At 43.5% G+C, this 16,816-nt stretch overlaps 1 protein-coding gene across 1 annotated transcript in view; it reads left to right on the top strand.

The window, feature by feature from the left end:
- LOC124796141 (carboxypeptidase B-like) overlaps positions 1-16,816 on the top strand; it is a 170,723-nt gene that overhangs the window by 93,696 nt on the left and 60,211 nt on the right. Inside the window, exon 5 of the mRNA XM_047260233.1 lies at positions 16,591-16,678. Within this exon, the coding sequence (XP_047116189.1) occupies positions 16,591-16,678 (88 nt within the window). The remainder of the gene's footprint in view (positions 1-16,590; positions 16,679-16,816) is intronic.

A 16,816-nucleotide genomic window follows, 5' to 3' on the forward strand; every position in this document is an offset into this window, starting at 1 on the left:
CACTCTACGATTTTTCAAATGGATACCTGCCAGTCATCTTCAGGCGAGCCATGGAAGACGATTCTTTGTTTCTTTTTTCCTTTACTGTACTACAGTTCCCCATCTGGGGCGGGCTGGCTGCAGCATATGCGCTGCTCTTCGCCAAAAGACAATAATGACACAACAGAAGACGTTTAAAGTTACAAAGGAAAAAATATGGCCGACAAAAATATAAAAAAAGGGGAAACATAATGGAAGAGTACAGACAAAAAGGGCGCGCCTGTAAAATGGAGATAAAAACCCTAAAAAAGTATAGTGCAGAAAAAACCTCACTCTGGGACGATTAAAAGATCAGAAGGCGAAGTATGGCTGCAGCACAAAAGCATCAATGGACGGCGTAGCACATAACGATCACTGACAGTACAAGTACAGTACAGTACAAGTCCAGCACACAATTAAAATCACAGCTCTTGACGCACAGGAGAACAGTACCAAACACAACACTGACGTAGCACACTGATGACGATGAGCAAAACACAGGATCTGCCAGGGGCATGGAGATGAGGGAGAAGAGTAGAAGGGAGTGAGAGGGGGTAGAGGGGGAGAGACGGGCGGGGGTGCATCGAAGAGGGCTGGGGAGGGAAGGGCGTGGGAGGGACACAGTTGAGGAGGGGGTGCTGGGACTCAGGAGGGGAAAAGAGGAAAATCCGCTCTGCGAGGAGGAGGGGAGAGGAAAAGGGGGCTCTGCGGAGGGGAGGGAACAAGGCCAGGTTACAGTTGGAAGGAAGGGTAGATGCCACAGCGAAGTTCAACATTCGGGAGGGGGAGACGAAGACGTTCTCTGTTCTGCCTTACGTAGTGCGCTGAGAGTACTGCGGCGCATGCGCCAGTCACGGTGACACGAGGACCACACCGCCCGGCGGCAGCGCCCTCGCTCGTGGGACTGCAGGGATCAGCTGTCATCGGAGTATTCTGGCGTTTCCGCCTGGAGAAAATCTCGGATATGACTAGATTCCGTCCATTATCCAGCTGGTAGCTTCTGTCACGGTTCATTAGATTTTCCGCGATGCGTATTACAACGGATTGTTTTATAAAGGAGTCCCAAGAAGATGTTGTCATACTCCATTGAATGTCCGTTGGAGATACAATATTCCGCAACTGCAGACTTTCTGGATTGCAGAAGGCGAGAGCAACGTTTATGTCCTCTGCGGCGTTCTTCCACTGTGCATGCTCTTCGTCCTATATAGGTCATGAGACACTTGCAAGGTATTTTGTACATTCCCGCCTCCCGCAATAGCAAGCTATCCCGCACTGATCCCAGCACGTCCAAAATCTTAGATGGTGGGGGGAAAATCACCTTCACCTGAATGTTAATAAGGACTCTTGCCATTTTAATATAAATATTTTCAACGAAGGGAAGAAAAGCAAGGTACTTTTTGACGCACTGTCTTCTTTATCCACTACCCAGTTCTTGGATTTAGCTAAGAATGGCCTGTTATTTTTCCGGTCCGAGTGACCATTGCCTCTGAACAGCGTCCTTAAATGATCAAGCGTTTCAAGTAAACTACCTGCACACGATGGGACCTGTGTATAACGGTTTTAAGTACACTCACGGTTTGGGATGGGTTATGGCAACTTAAAGAGTGCAAGTACAAATCAGTGTGAGTAAACTTACGATAAACAGAATGTCTCAGAGAGCCACAACTCTCCCATCTAACCAAAACATCCAGGAATGATACAAATTGTAATTTTAATATTTCTAACAAAACACAGCTCCACCTTCTAACGCAAGGTTGAAAAAATTATAAAGTTAAATGGGTTCAAATCTCTTTTGACTGTAGCTATATTTCCCTTTCTACAACATTGTATTTAAATTTTAAACCAAACTTATCTGAAACGAAACCAGAATTCCGTTAGTACAACAAAGCGTCCCATATCTCTCAATTCAATCACAAATTTTACTAAAGTACCCTTCATTTAAATTAAAATTCTTCAATTACTTTAAGTGATGGAGAACATTCGTAAAATTACACTGAAGAGCCAACGAAACTGGTATACCTGCCTAATATCAAGTAGGGCTCCTGCGAGCACTTAGAACTGCCGCAAAACGACGTGGCATGGGCTGGACTAATGTCTGAAATAGTGCTGGAGGGAATTGACACAATGAATTCTACAGGGATATTCATAACTCCGTAAGAGTACGAGAGGGCGGAGATCTCTTCTGGAAAGCACGTTGCAAGGCATCCCAGATATGCTCAATAATATTCGTATCTGGGGAGACTGATGGCCAGATGAAGTGTTTAAATTCAGAAGACTGTCCCTGGAGCCACTCAATATCAATTCTGGACGTGTGGGGTATCGCATTCTCAGCTGGAATTGCCCAAGTTCGTCTTAACGCACAATGGGCATAAATTGATGCAGGTGATCAGACAGGATGCTTACATACGTGTGACCTATCAGAGGCGTATCTAGACGTACCAGGGGTCTCATATCACTCCAACCGTACACGCCCCACGCCACTGCAGAGCCTCCACCAGCTTGAACAGTTCCCTGGTGACATGCAGGGTCTCTGGATTCATGACGTTGTCTCCATACCCGTAAACGTCCATCTCCTCCATACAATTTGAAACGAGACTCGTCCGACAGGGCAACATGCTTCCAGTGATCAACCGTCCAGTGTCGGTGTTGACGGGCCCAGGCGAGGCGTAAAGCTTTGTATAGTGTAGTCACCAAGTGTACACGAGTGGGCCATCGGTTCCGAAAGCCCATATCGCTGATTTTTCGTTGAATGTTTCCATGCTGACACTTTTTGATGGCCCAGCATTGAAATCTGCAGCAATCTGCGGAAGGATTGTACTTCTGTCACAATGGACGATTGTCTTCAGTCGTCGTTCGTCCTATTCTTGCAGAATCTTTTGCCGTCCACGGCGACGTCAGAGATTTGATGTTTTACCGCATTCCTGATACCACGGTGCACTCGTGAAATGGTCGTACGGGAAAATGCCAAGTTCATCGCTACCTCGGATATGTTCTGTCCCATCGCTCGTGCGCCGGCTATAACCCCACATTCAAACTCTGTTAAATCTTGACAACCTGCCATTGTAGCAGCAGTAACCGATCTAATAACTGTGTCAGACACATGTGGTCTTCAGAATGAAATTTTCACTCTGCAGCGAAGTGTGCGCTGATATGAAACTTCCTGGCAGATTACAACTGTGTGCCGGACCGAGATTCGAAATCGGGACCTTTGCTTTTCGCGGGCAAGTGCTCTTTCGACTCAGCTACCAAGCACACCTCACGACCCATCCTCACTGCCTTAATTCCGAAGCACTTACCCGCGAAAGGCAAAGGTGCCGAGTTCGAGCCTCGTCCGGCACACAGTTTTAACCTGTCAGGAAGTTTCGTTTTTTGTCTTATATAGGCTCTGCCGACCGCAGCGCCATATTCTGCCTGTTTACAGATCTCCGTATTTTAATACGTATGCCTATACCAGTTTCTTTGGCGTTTCAGTGTATTTGCTTACTCTATCCATGTCATACAAAATGAGAGTATTGATTGGAGATTAGACAGGTCTATCAACTAAACAACCATTCTTTTACATGAAAGACAAACTTCTTAGATATTAGTTACTCACAGAAATGTTTGCCGTGATTGAAATTTGTCACTGATTTTCTTGAATAACATTAAATTTGTGTATATATACCTGTAAGTACCATAGAACTATATTTGATATCCATAGTACAAGTCTTCGTTTTTCTTCTCTTTCCATGACATTAAAGACAGAAGTAAAGTAGGGCTGGGCGACAGCCGATAATACTATCGAAATATCGATAGTTTAAATTTATCTAAGGCCTTGTTGACTGGTGATGGTGCATATCCCTTGATCATCGAATGACTGAAAATGAATTTTTTTTCAGTTTCTTTATACGGCAGTTAGGTTGTGTGTAACTCCATTTATTTTGTGGGGGAGGGGCGCGGGTGTCCAAACCCCACTGATATCCCCCTTTAACTACTCGTATGTACGTGTCTCCTCGAATCCTGTGGAGCTTGGATCCCATAAAGCACAGTAATACTCTAGCAGAGGACAAACAAGAGTTGTGTAGGCAGGCTTTTTAGTAGATCTGTCGCATCTCCCAAGCGTTCTACTGATAAAAGGCATTCTTTGGTTTGCCTTCGTCACAACGTTATCAATGTGATTTTTCCAGTTTAAGTTGTTCGTAACACTAGGTATTTAGTCGAACTGACAGTCTTACATTTGTGTGAATTATCCTGTAAGAGAAATTCATCGGATTTCCATTTTACTCAAGTAGATGACCTCACACTTTTATTGAGAGTCCACTACCATGTTTTGTACTATACAAATGTCGTGTCTAAGTCATTTTGCAAAATTGTTTTGATCATCAGGTGACTCTACTAGACAGTGAATGATGCGTAATCTGCAAACAAGTTCAGAAGGCTGCTCGGGTTGTCTCCTAAGCAGTCTATGTACATTAAGAACAGCAGAGGGCCTATAGCAATTCCTTGGGAATCGCCTGAAATCACTTCTGCTTCACTCGATATTTTTCCGTCTATTATTACGTACTGCGGCCTTTCTGACAGAAAATGTCCAATCCAATTGAACAACTGGACGGTACTCCATAGGCATGCAAAATGATTAGAAGTCCCTTGTGAGAAACGTCAAAGCCTTCTGGAAATCTAAAAATATGGAATCAATTTTGGGCACTGTCGATAACACCTTCGAAGTAATTCATAATGTTCGAACACATTACATGTTTCAAAATCCTACTCCTAATCGAAGTTAGTAATAGGAGTCTGTAATTCACCGGATTACTCCTATTTCATTTCTTGAGTATTGGTGAGACTTGTACAACTTTCCAGTCTTTTGATACGGATCGTTCGTCGAGCGAGCGGTTTCATATGACTACTAAGTATGGGGATATTCCATTATCATACTCCGAAAGGAATCTTTTTGGTATGTTATCTGGACCGGAAAACATCTTTATTTAGTGATTTTAGCCTTCTTCGATACGATGAGAATACCTGCTTTTAAGCTACTGGTGTTGGCAGTTGTTCCCGGTTCGAAATCTGAAATATTTTCTTCGTCTTCTTTGGTGAAAGAATTTCGGAAAAATGTGTTTATTGACTCCACTTTAGTGATGCTGTCATCGATAATATACCATTCCTCTACTTTACATACTCTCGAATCTCTCTCGCTTTTCTGTCAGATTTCGAGGCAGAGTTACGTTGTGGAAGCTGTTCAAAGCATCTCGCATTACAGTCCATGCTAAAACATCGCCAGTCTTGAAGATTTTGTGTTGTTTTAAATTTGACAAATGTTGTTTTCGTTTCTTATGCAACAGTCTACTGACCAGTTTTGGGCAACATAGGGGATAATCAGAGAACAACGAAAAATATTGTAATGATGGCAGAGTATTTTGAAGACGTGCTCAATATCAATTCAGACCACGTATCAAGAGATTTACAAGCACAGGAGGAGGTTATAGACGCAAGAGAAGAGAAAAGGAAAGAAGCAAGGAGACCAGAAATGCAAGAGGGGCAGTTGCCTGTTAATGCAAAATACTGTTTTTTCATACGACCCAAGCATGTTTCAGCACCTCTATACCATCATCAGTGGCTTTTCTTCATTCTGATTTGTGAAATGTGAAAATAATTTTATTTCTATTTCTCTTTACTATAATTTTACATTATATGATGATATGGAGTTATTTGAACTTCATTATGTACTGACAGCTTGTCACCTGAAACCAAATTATGTTCGTGTCAATTTTGTTGGTGTCAAGATATTTCGATCACATATTTGCTGTTAACCATAACATATCGAAAGAAAAAGGATCTGCCAAAACAAAACGTAACTAACAAGAAATATTTTCTTGCGAAATAGCCTGGCATAAGAAAATTACACTTAAACATAAGGTGATGTTTTAACTTGCTAACCGAATGCACATTATCGTCATTTGTTGGCTGGTGACAAGCTACCAGTACATGATAATGTACAAATGGTCCTGCGTAATTAATTAAGGTAATGACAAAAAATTAACAAAAACTGCTCGATGCTTAATTTTTGTACAATAGTTATCATTTTAAAAATATGTTCACATTTCACGGGTCTGAATAAATAAACCCATTGAAACATGTTTGGATCACGTGAAAAAACAGTTTTCGTAACAGTGGGACTTTGCATGCAATAATTTTAACAGAGGACACGGAAAATGCGAGGAAATCAAATCCAAATGAATATAAACTGAAAAAGAAGCTTCATTTGGTGACGGTGAGATAGTGTCACAAATTATAAAATTTGGCGCTCAACCTCTAATTAGTGAAATACATGACATATGGATAAATGAAAGCATGCTAAGGGACTAGAAAACTGGAATAATATGCCCATTCTGGAAATAGCATTATATCTTCCTAAAGCGTAAGTATTCAGCACTGAGATACATGTAAATGATTTTGAAGACTGTGAGTCTAGAGAGAAAATTTATCACCCCGACACGAAGATTGCACTGATACAAATCGCAGTTTTGTTTTCGTTCATTGGTATAGGTGCCGCAATAATATAACTAAAGTGTCCAATCGCTCGGGGAAACATTTTTGTTTGTAAGTTCGTTCTTATGAGTGGGTGCAAAACTGTGCCACGATAAAATTCTTTGCTAAATTTTCAACGATAATTCTCCCAAATCTGGGAATGGTTTATCAGGAGACTGAACATCCATTTTCAGCTGTTGAGAAGTGGTGTGCTGTGTTCAAGTGTAATTTTTCTTTTTGTGAACAGGGTCAAGGTGTCAACAATGTGACTGTGCATGAAAATTCAGTATCTGCAGTAGACACAGATACAGGGTTATTACAAATGATTGAAGCGATTTAACAGCTCTACAATAACTTTATTATTTGAGATATTTTCACAATGCTTTGGACACACATACAAAAACTCAAAAAGTTTTTTTTAGACATTCACAAATGTTCGATATGTGCCCCTTTAGTGATTCGGCAGACATCAAGCCGATAATCAAGTTCCTCCCACACTCGGCGCAGCATGTCCCCATCAATGAGTTCGAAAGCATCGTTGATGCGAGCTCGCAGTTCTGGCACGTTTCTTGGTAGAGGAGGTTTAAACACTGAATCTTTCACATAACCCCGCAGAAAGAAACCGCATGGGGTTAAGTCGGGAGAGCGTGGAGGCCATGACATGAATTGCTGATCATGATCTCCACCACGACCGATCCATCGGTTTTCCAATCTCCTGTTTAAGAAATGCCGAACATCATGATGGAAGTGCGGTGGAGCACCATCCTGTTGAAAGATGAAGTCGGCGCTGTCGGTCTCCAGTTGTGGCATGAGCCAATTTTCTAGCATGTCCAGATACACGTGTCCTGTAATGTTTTCTTCGCAGAAGAAAAAGGGGCCGTAAACTTTAAACCGTGAGACTGCACAAAACACGTTAACTTTTGGTGAATTGCGAATTTGCTGCACGAATGCGTGAGGATTCTCTACCGCCCAGATTCGCACATTGTGTCTGTTCACTTTACAATTAAGAAAAAATGTTGCTTCATCACTGAAAACAAGTTTCGCACTGAACGCATCCTCTTCCATGAGCTGTTGCAACCGCTCCGAAAATTCAAAGCGTTTGACTTTGTCATCGGGTGTCAGGGCTTGTAGCAATTGTAAACGGTAAGGCTTCTGCTTTACCCTTTTCCGTAAGATTTTCCAAACCGTCGGCTGTGGTACGTTTAGCTCCCTGCTTACTTTATTCGTCGACTTCCGCGGGCTACGCGTGAAACTTGCCCGCAAGTGTTCAACCGTTTCTTCGCTCACTGCAGGCCGGCCCGTTGATTTCCCCTTACCGAGGCATCCAGAAGCTTTAAACTGCGCATACCATCGCCGAATGGAGTCAGCAGTTGGTGGATCTTTGTTGAACTTCGTCCTGAAATGTCGTTGCACTGTTATGACTGACTGATGTGAGAGCATTTCAAGCACGACATACGTTTTCTCGGCTCCTGTCGTCATTTTGGCTCACTGCGCTCTCGAGCGCTCTGGCGGCAGAAACCTGAAGTGCGGCTTCAGCCGAACTAAACTTTATGAGCTTTTTTACGTATCTGTAGTGTGTCGTGACCATATGTCAATGAGTGGAGCTACAGTGAATTTATGAAATCGCTTCAATCACTTGTAATAGCCCTGTATATACATCTCCCCATTTTAGGTATCCAGAAAGCCAAGACAAACAATGAGTACTATACAGGGTGCTAGGGTATACACACAGATATTTTCCTTTGCGGTACCTTATTATGTACACACATCAGTGTGCTTGTTGCTTTTTTCTCTGCATCGAGTACTCTTCCCACAAACACGCCTCAAACTTTTTGACCTGATGGTTTTCGCACGGTTACAGCTGAACCACAAAATGAATTACGCCCTTCAGTATTGACTAGCCGTTTTGCGTCCATACGTCAACCCTTCAACACTTGACATGCTGCCCATGGGAGAATAAGTATTAATGGTTTGATCTAGCCACATGTACTTGGAGATACTAACCAACCTAAAAACATACGATTTGCAGTTGCAACAATCACTAGTCTGCAAATGACATAAATTGAGATATAATGTTGTTCAGTACACTGTCCTCAGTCACCGATAGAATTATCTACACTTATGTCTGTTACATCCTGTGTGCACACAATCTAATGATCCCAGTTCCACATATGTTGTGAAGCACTGTCTAAATGTAGTCCAGAATGCAAGCACACAACAGTCGTAAACAGTCTCACACAACAATCATAAACAGTCAGTCTGCCCAATATAGGGTCTACAGTCACTGTCTGTACTGTAAAAGCAGAATCAAGTTTTAAAAGAAATTCTTTCGGAAACCAACCTCCTCTAGCATGTATTGGGTGGAGAAAAATTGTGCCACGAAATTTTATGTCTGTAGCCAGTAGGAACCAAAATTACTAATGTTGTGTAGGTCGACAACGCACAATTTATAAACCACGGAAACTTGGCGCCACGCGCTCCAATTGGCCGCAGAATTGCCCCATTGCCGGATGCTCTGGACAACGCATGACTGCGAATGCTTTGCCTGCCGGAGATCGCGATTAATCCAAGGCGGCCCGCACGCTCGGTGGTAGCGCACCAGCCTCCCACTCTGGGGGCCTGGGGGCGAATCCGCCAGGGTCCCGACACATCAATTGTAGTTTCATGATAAGGTATGCCTCGAACAAACCCATCAACAGCTGTTAGTTCGCATACAGAAAGTCTTTTACAAATTGTGTCAGCCCTGTAACGGGCATTTTTTATAGTTAGGACATTGTTTACTTAAAGCAGGTGCTCGAAACGGCGACCAACTGACGCGACACAAGCTTGGTAACGCCGAACGGTGTTTCGCCGAGATTCCTGGCGTTGCCCTGATGTGATTCGCAGCTGGTTGAGTGCGATCCGTTAATTTCTCTTTGTGTGAATGCCTCTGACGTGAGGTGGAGATAAATAGCAACACCTGTTCGACACTATGCGTATCAAGTTGAGGCAGTGATGGGGCGAAGGATGTTTTTATGTGTGAACCGACAACTGTAGTGCTGCCCGTCAACCGACAAGTGGCAACAGGGCAATCCCATGGCCAATCGGAGCCCGTGGCGCCAAGTTCCCGTGTTTTAAAAATGATGTATTGTCGACCTACACAACATCAGTAATTTTGATTCCGACTGGCATCAGCTCCCCAGGGTTAAAATTTCGTGACACAATTTTTCTCCACCCTGTGTATCTACACCAACATCCTGAGTTGTTTCTTAGATATTTTCCATCCTATGTCTTCCCCCAACGTTTTCTGCGTCCTCGGCTACCTATAGTGACATGGAAATTATTCCCTTATGTCTTAATAAACGTCATATGATGCTGTTCCCGCTTCTAGTCATTGTTTGCAGATAGTTCTTTCCCCGACGATTGTGTGGAGGGATTTCTTATTTCTCATCTTATCAATTCACTTAACTTTCAGTGTCCTTCTGTAACATCACATCTCTGATAATTGGTTTATTATGTTTATGGATTTTGCTACAGTCAATGATACACTTCCAGAGAATGATGTCTTGTAAACGAACATTCTAAGAAAGTTCTTCCTCAAAATAAGGCCTTTGTTTGATAGTAGCTGACTTCTTTTGGTGATGAATGCCCTCTCTACCTGTACTAGTCCACTTCTTATATTATCATCTTTCCTTCGTCCTTCTGGTGTTACTCGGCTTCCAAGGTAGGGGCAGTCCTTCACTTCCTCTACCACTTGATACTCAGTACTGAAGTAAAATTTATCACTTATCTAATATTTGGTATCTCCCATTACAGTTTTCTAGCTTTCATTTACTCTTGTTTTGCATTGTGTGCACAGTACATTATTCATTGTATTTAAAGGTTCGCATAATACTTCTTCAGTTGAGAAAAAGGCAGCATCAGGAAATCGTATCACTGACATATTTCACCCTGAATTTTGACCTCACACTTGAACCTCTCTTTTATTTCCGTCATTGCCTCTTTGACATACAAACTGAGCAGGAGGGGTCTTTCCACCATACGCACTTATTATTCCGAGGACTTCTCTCCTCATTTTCCATTTATGTTGTGCCCTCACGGTTAGAATTTCATACATCTAGCAGCACTTTATACTTTACACTTGTTCTACATCGACAAACTATATGAAATTGTCTTTTTTCTGAACTCTTGCCTCCATTGGTCAGCGAAACGTCAAAAATGTCTCACTGGTGCCTTAATCTTTCCCAGAGTGAAACAACTCCCTTCTGATAACCATTTCGTTTTTGATTGTTTCACATTTTTTCTGCTACCATTTCTCTTTATGTTCCCCACATTTAGTATTAATTTCGATCCTAAGTTACGTACGCTGCTGTAATCAGTCATTTTCCTAAATATGTTTGCATTGCCTTGATTCGTCGATCAATTGAAGTATATCATCTATTAATCCTAGTTGTATCTATATTTGTCCATTCCTCTCTGACTGCTCTTTTTATCTACAACCTCAGAGAATTTCAGACCCACATCATCGTAACACAGTACCTCACTAACCATCTTCATCACACAATGAACCTTCGCGAAGACTGTCTTAAACTTCAGCCTACTCTTCATGATCAACATCTACATTTATACTCCGCAAGCCACCCAACGGTGTGTGGCGGAGGGCACTTTACGTGCCACTGTCATTACCTCCCTTTCCTGTTCCAGTCGCGTATGGTTCGCGGGAAGAATGACTCCCGGAAAGCCTCCGTGCGCGCTCGAGTCTCTCTAATTTTACATTCGTTATCTCCTCGGGAGATATATGTAGGAGGAAGCAATATATTCGATACCTCATCCAGAAACGCACCCTCTCGAAACCTGGACAGCAAGCTACACCGCGATGCACAGCGCCCCTCTTGCAGAGTCTACCACGCTTACCGAATAACCATGTGACGAAACACGCCGCTCTTCTTTGGATCTTCTCTATCTCCTCCGTCAACCCGATCTGGTACGGATCCCACACAGACGAGCAATACTCAAATATAGGTCGAACGAGTGGTTTGTAAGCCACCTCCTTTGTTGATGGACTACATTTTCTAAGGACTCTCCCAATGAATCTCATCCTGGTACCCGCCTTACCAACTATTAATTTTATATGATCATTCCACTTCAGATCGTTCCGCACGCATACTCCCAGATATTTTACAGAAGTAACTGCTACCAGTATTTGTTCCGCTATCATATAATCATACAATAAAGGATCCTTCTTTCTATGTATTCGCAATACATTACATTTGTCTATGTTAAGGGTCAGTTGCCACTCCCTGCACCAAATGCCTATCCGCTGCAGATCTTCCTGCATTTCGCTACAATTTTCTAATGCTGCAGCTAGGCATCTATCCGCTAGGTCATTTACATATATTGTGAAAAGCAATGGTCCCATTACACTCCCCTGTGGCACGCCAAAGGTTGCTTTAATGTCTGTAGACGTCTCTCCATTGAGAACAACATGCTGTGTTTCTGTTTGCTAAAAACTCCTCAATCCAGCCACACAGCTGGTTTGATATTCCGTAGACACTTACTTTATTTATCAGGCGACAGTGCGGAACTGTATCGAACGCTTTCCGAAAGTCAAGGAAAATAGCATCTACCTGGGAGCTTGTATCTAATATTTTCTGGGTCTCAGGAACAAATAAAGCGAGTTGGGTCTCACACGATCGCTATTCCCGGAATCCATGTTGATTCCTACAGAGTAGATTCTTGGTTTCCAGAAACGACATGATACGCGAGCAAAAAACATGTTCTAAAATTCTACAACAGATCGACGTCAGAGATATATATATCTATAGTTTTGCGCATCTGCTCGACGACCCTTCTTGAAGACTGGGACAACCTGTGCTCTTTTCCAATCATTTGGAACCTTCCGTTCTTGTAGAGACTTGCGGTAAAGGGCTGTTAGAAAGGGGGCAAGCTCTTTCAGGTACCCTGCGTAGAATCGAACTGGTATCCCGTCAGGTCCAGTGTACTTTCCTCTGTTGAGTGATTCCAGTTGCTTATCTATTCCTTCGACACTTATTTCGATGCCAGCTATTTTTTCGTTTGTGCGAGGATTTAGAGAAGGAACTGCAGTGCGGTCTTCCTCTGTGAAACAGCTTTGGAAAAGGTGTTTAGTATTTCAGCTTTACACGTGTCATCCTCTGTTTCAGTGCCATTATCATCCTGGAGTGTCTGGATATGCTGTTTCGATCCACTTACTGATTTAACGAAAGACCAGAGCTTCCTAGGACTTTCTGTCAAGTCGGTACATAGAATGTTACTTTCGAATTCACTGAACGCTTCACGCATAGCCCTCCTTACGCTAACTTTGACATGCTTTAGCTTCTGTTTGTCTGAGAGGCTTTGGCTGCGTTTAAACTTGCAGTGAAGCTCTCTTTGCTTTCGCAGTAGTTACCTAACTTTGTTGTTGAACCACGGTGGGTTTTTTTCCGTCCCTCACAGTTTTACTCGGCACGTACCTCTCTAAAACGCATTTTACGATTTCCTTGAACTTTTTCAAAAAAAATGGCTCTGAGCACTATGGGACTTAACATCTGTGGTCATCAGTCCCCTAGAACTTAGAACTACTTAAACGTAACTAACCTAAGGACATCACAAACATCCATGCCCGAGGCAGGATTCGAACCTGCGACCGTAGCAGTCGCACGGTTCCGGACTGAGCGCCTAGAACCGCTAGACCACCGCGGCCGGCAAACTTTTTCCATAAACACTCAACATTGTCAGAGTCGGAACAGAAATTTTCGTTTTGATCTGTTAGGTAGTCTGAAATCTGCCTTCTATTACTCTTGCTAAACAGATAAACCTTCCTCCCTTTTTTTATATTCCTATTTACTTCCATATTAAGGGATGCTGCAACGGCCTCATGATCACTGATTCCCCGTTCTGCACTTACCGAGTCGAAAAGTTCGGGTCTGTTTGTTATCAGTAGGTCCAAGATGTTATCTCCACGAGTCGGTTTTCTATTTAACTGCTCGAGGTAATTTTGGGATAGTGCACTCAGTATAATGTCACTCGATGCTCTGTCCCTACCACCCATCCTAAACATCTCAGTGTCCCAGTCTACATCTGGTAAATTGAAATCTCCACCTAAGACTATAACATGCTGAGAAAATTTATGTGAAATGTATTCCAGATTTTCTCTCAGCTGTTCTGCCACTAATGCTGCTGAGTCGGGAGGTCGGTAAAAGGAGCCAATTATTAATCTAGCTCGGTTGTTGAATGTGACCTCCACCCATAATAATTCACGGGAACTATCCACTTCTACTTCACTACAAGATAAACTACTACTAACAGCGACAAACACGCCACCACCGGTTGCATGCAATCTATCCTTTCTAAACACCGTCTGTGCCTTTGTAAAAATTTCGGCAGAATTTATCTCTGGTTTCAGCCAGCTTTCCGTACCTATAACGATTTCAGCTTCGCTGCTTTCTATCAGCGCTTGAAGTTCCGGTAATTTACCAATGCAGCTTCGACAGTTTACAATTACAATATCGATTGCTGCTTGGTCCCCGCATGTCCTGCCTTTGCCCCGCACCCTTTGAGGCTGTTGCCCTATCTGTACTTGCCCGCGGCCATCTAACCTAAAATACCGCCCATTCCACGCCACACAACCCCTGCTACCCGTGTAGCTGCCTGCTGCGTGTGGTGGACTCCTGACCTATCCAGCGGAAACCGAAACCCCACCACCCTATGGCGCAAGTCGAGGAATCTGCAGCCCACACGGTCGCAGAACCGTCTCAGCCTCTAATTCGAACCCTCCACTCGGCTCTATACCAAAGGTCCGCAGACAGTCCTGTCGACGAAGCTGCAGATGGTGAGCTCTGATTTCATCCCTCTAGCGAGACTGGCAGTCTTCACCAAATCAGATAGCCACCGGAAGCCAGAGAGGATTTCCTTCGATCCATAGCGACACACATCATTGGTGCCGACATTAGCGACCACCTGCAGATGGGTGCACGCTTAACACTTCATGGCATCTGGAAGGACCCTTTCCACATGTGTAATGACTCCCCCTGGTATGCACACGGCGTGCACATTGGTTTTCTTCCCCTCTCTTGCTACCATATCCCTAAGGGGCCCCATTACGCGCCTGACGTTGGAGCTCCCAACTATCAGTAAGCCCACCCTCTGCGACCGCCCGCATCTTGCAGACTGAGGGGCAACCTCTGGAACAGGACAAGCAGCCATGTCCAGCCGAAGATCAGTATCAGCCAGAGACAGAGCCTGAAACCGGTTCGTCAGACAAACTGGAGAGCCTTCCGTTCAGCTCTCTGGAATGTCTTTGGCCCCCTGCCACACCTCGAGACGACCTCCCACTCTACCACGGGTGAGGGGTCAGCCTCAATGTGGTCAGTGTCCCGGGCAGCCACAGCCATATTCCGATCGGAGGATGCGTGAGACGAGGTGGCCATCCCCGACAAACCCCCATCTGGACCCCCACAGTAATGCCCATTGGCAACAGCCTCAAGCTGTGTGACCGAAGCCAACACTGCCTGAGGCTGGGAGCGAAGGGATGCCAATTCAGCCTGCGTCCAAACACAGCAGTTGCAGTCCCACTAGGTAATAAATCTGTTGTCGACATTGCATCATAGCTTTGGGTGATGCACTACATAGTCACCCGTTCGCTAAGACAGGCAATACCAAAATGCTTGTTGTCAGCATGTTAAAAACAGAACACAATACTGAAGCTGCTCATTGCTGATGGACCTACACAATTGACCAAAAGTATTGGGTCCCTTGGTAGCTTTGAGAGTTGTCAAAAATAAGAGTATTAAGTAGATAGAAACAATTTATTACAGTTTTTAATGTTTATTAGTAACACTAAATCAATATTTCTGGGGCCACCTGTAGCCCTTATTACAGCAGAAACTATTTTTGGTAGAGACAACTCTAGCCTTTCACAATCTTCGTCACTTATGGCGCTACACTCAAGGCGCAGGCAGTCTTTTAGTTCTTCTTAATTGTGGCCGCCTGCCTTGGCACTTCAGTATACTCTGTAAATTCTCTTTTTGGTTTAGGTAAGGTGATTGGGCAGACCAGTCCAGAAGCTCGATGATATTTTCCCGAAGCAGATTTACACATGACCTTTTGTCCCACTTCTGCAGTGCTCCTGCAGCTTCAGATCACAACGTCCTTGCCCATCCGGCAATAGTCATAGGTCACACAAAAATCTGAAATGTGAATAAATATTGTAGACAATTCTTTCATGGGTTTTGAAATTAATACATTTTGTTTGTTCTGGGCCTATTAACATGTTATTCGGTCATGGCGAATTGCTCAGTAGTATATTGTACGAATCGGTAGGAACACTTCATAGTTCTCGAAATCTCCACCTGCGATTTCCCTTGCTCTTGCAAAAGCTTTATCTGCACTCGTTTTTCTAAACTAAATTCGTTTCCTTTCGGCACAGCGCAACAGTACCATTGATGTCACACACCAAATCAGGAAAAGAGCACTCGATTAGTGATACGTGTCCACAAGAAGCGAATGTAACAAACTGAATAGTACACAGAGAAACATCCAAATGACAAAGTTTATTATACCAGATGTTTTATTGATGACTCTGAGGTGGATCATTGTTTTCGGCCTTTTTTATGCTGGAAAACAACATTTTAACCAATGGTTTTCTTTACTGTAACTTATATTGCACACGTGCAAAATTTCTTGGGATCTCAACAGTGGCCGTGCGGTTCTAGGCGCTACAGTCTGGAACCGCGGGACCGCTACGGTCGCAGGTTCGAATCCTGCCTCGGGCATGTATGTGTGTGGTGTCCGTAGGTTAGTTAGGTTTAAGCAGTTCTAAGTTGTAGGGGACTGATGACCTCAGATGTTGAGTCCCATAGTGCTCAGAGCCATTTGAACCATTTTTTGGATCTCAATAATTTCGACCAAGGGTATAGAAATCAAATGAAATAACAGAGCCTGTTGGGGTCACAGACTGATACAAATACTGCAGTTTACAGCATTTGGATCGCTGCGTCCTCATTTTGACTATGTCATACGTGATCACCTCCGTATTCTCACCAATTATCGTCCTTCAAAATGTTACAGGAGCGACTGTGGAGAAAGACGCGATCTCCAACATGTGCTGAATGCGTAGGAGTGGATGCGAACAGGAACTTTGACTTCCATTGGATGGGTAAGTATTCACAAATATTCATTACATCTAGTGTTGATTTACTTTAACGTTTCTCTATCTGCCTGACATTTCGTAATTAGCGCATCCGAAGGCGTTCCAGAAATTAATTTCTTATTGTGCTGTTTCTAATAAATCTTT

The sequence above is a fragment of the Schistocerca piceifrons genome, chromosome 4 (genome assembly GCF_021461385.2).
Source record: "Schistocerca piceifrons isolate TAMUIC-IGC-003096 chromosome 4, iqSchPice1.1, whole genome shotgun sequence".
Lineage (NCBI taxonomy): Eukaryota > Metazoa > Arthropoda > Insecta > Orthoptera > Acrididae > Schistocerca > Schistocerca piceifrons.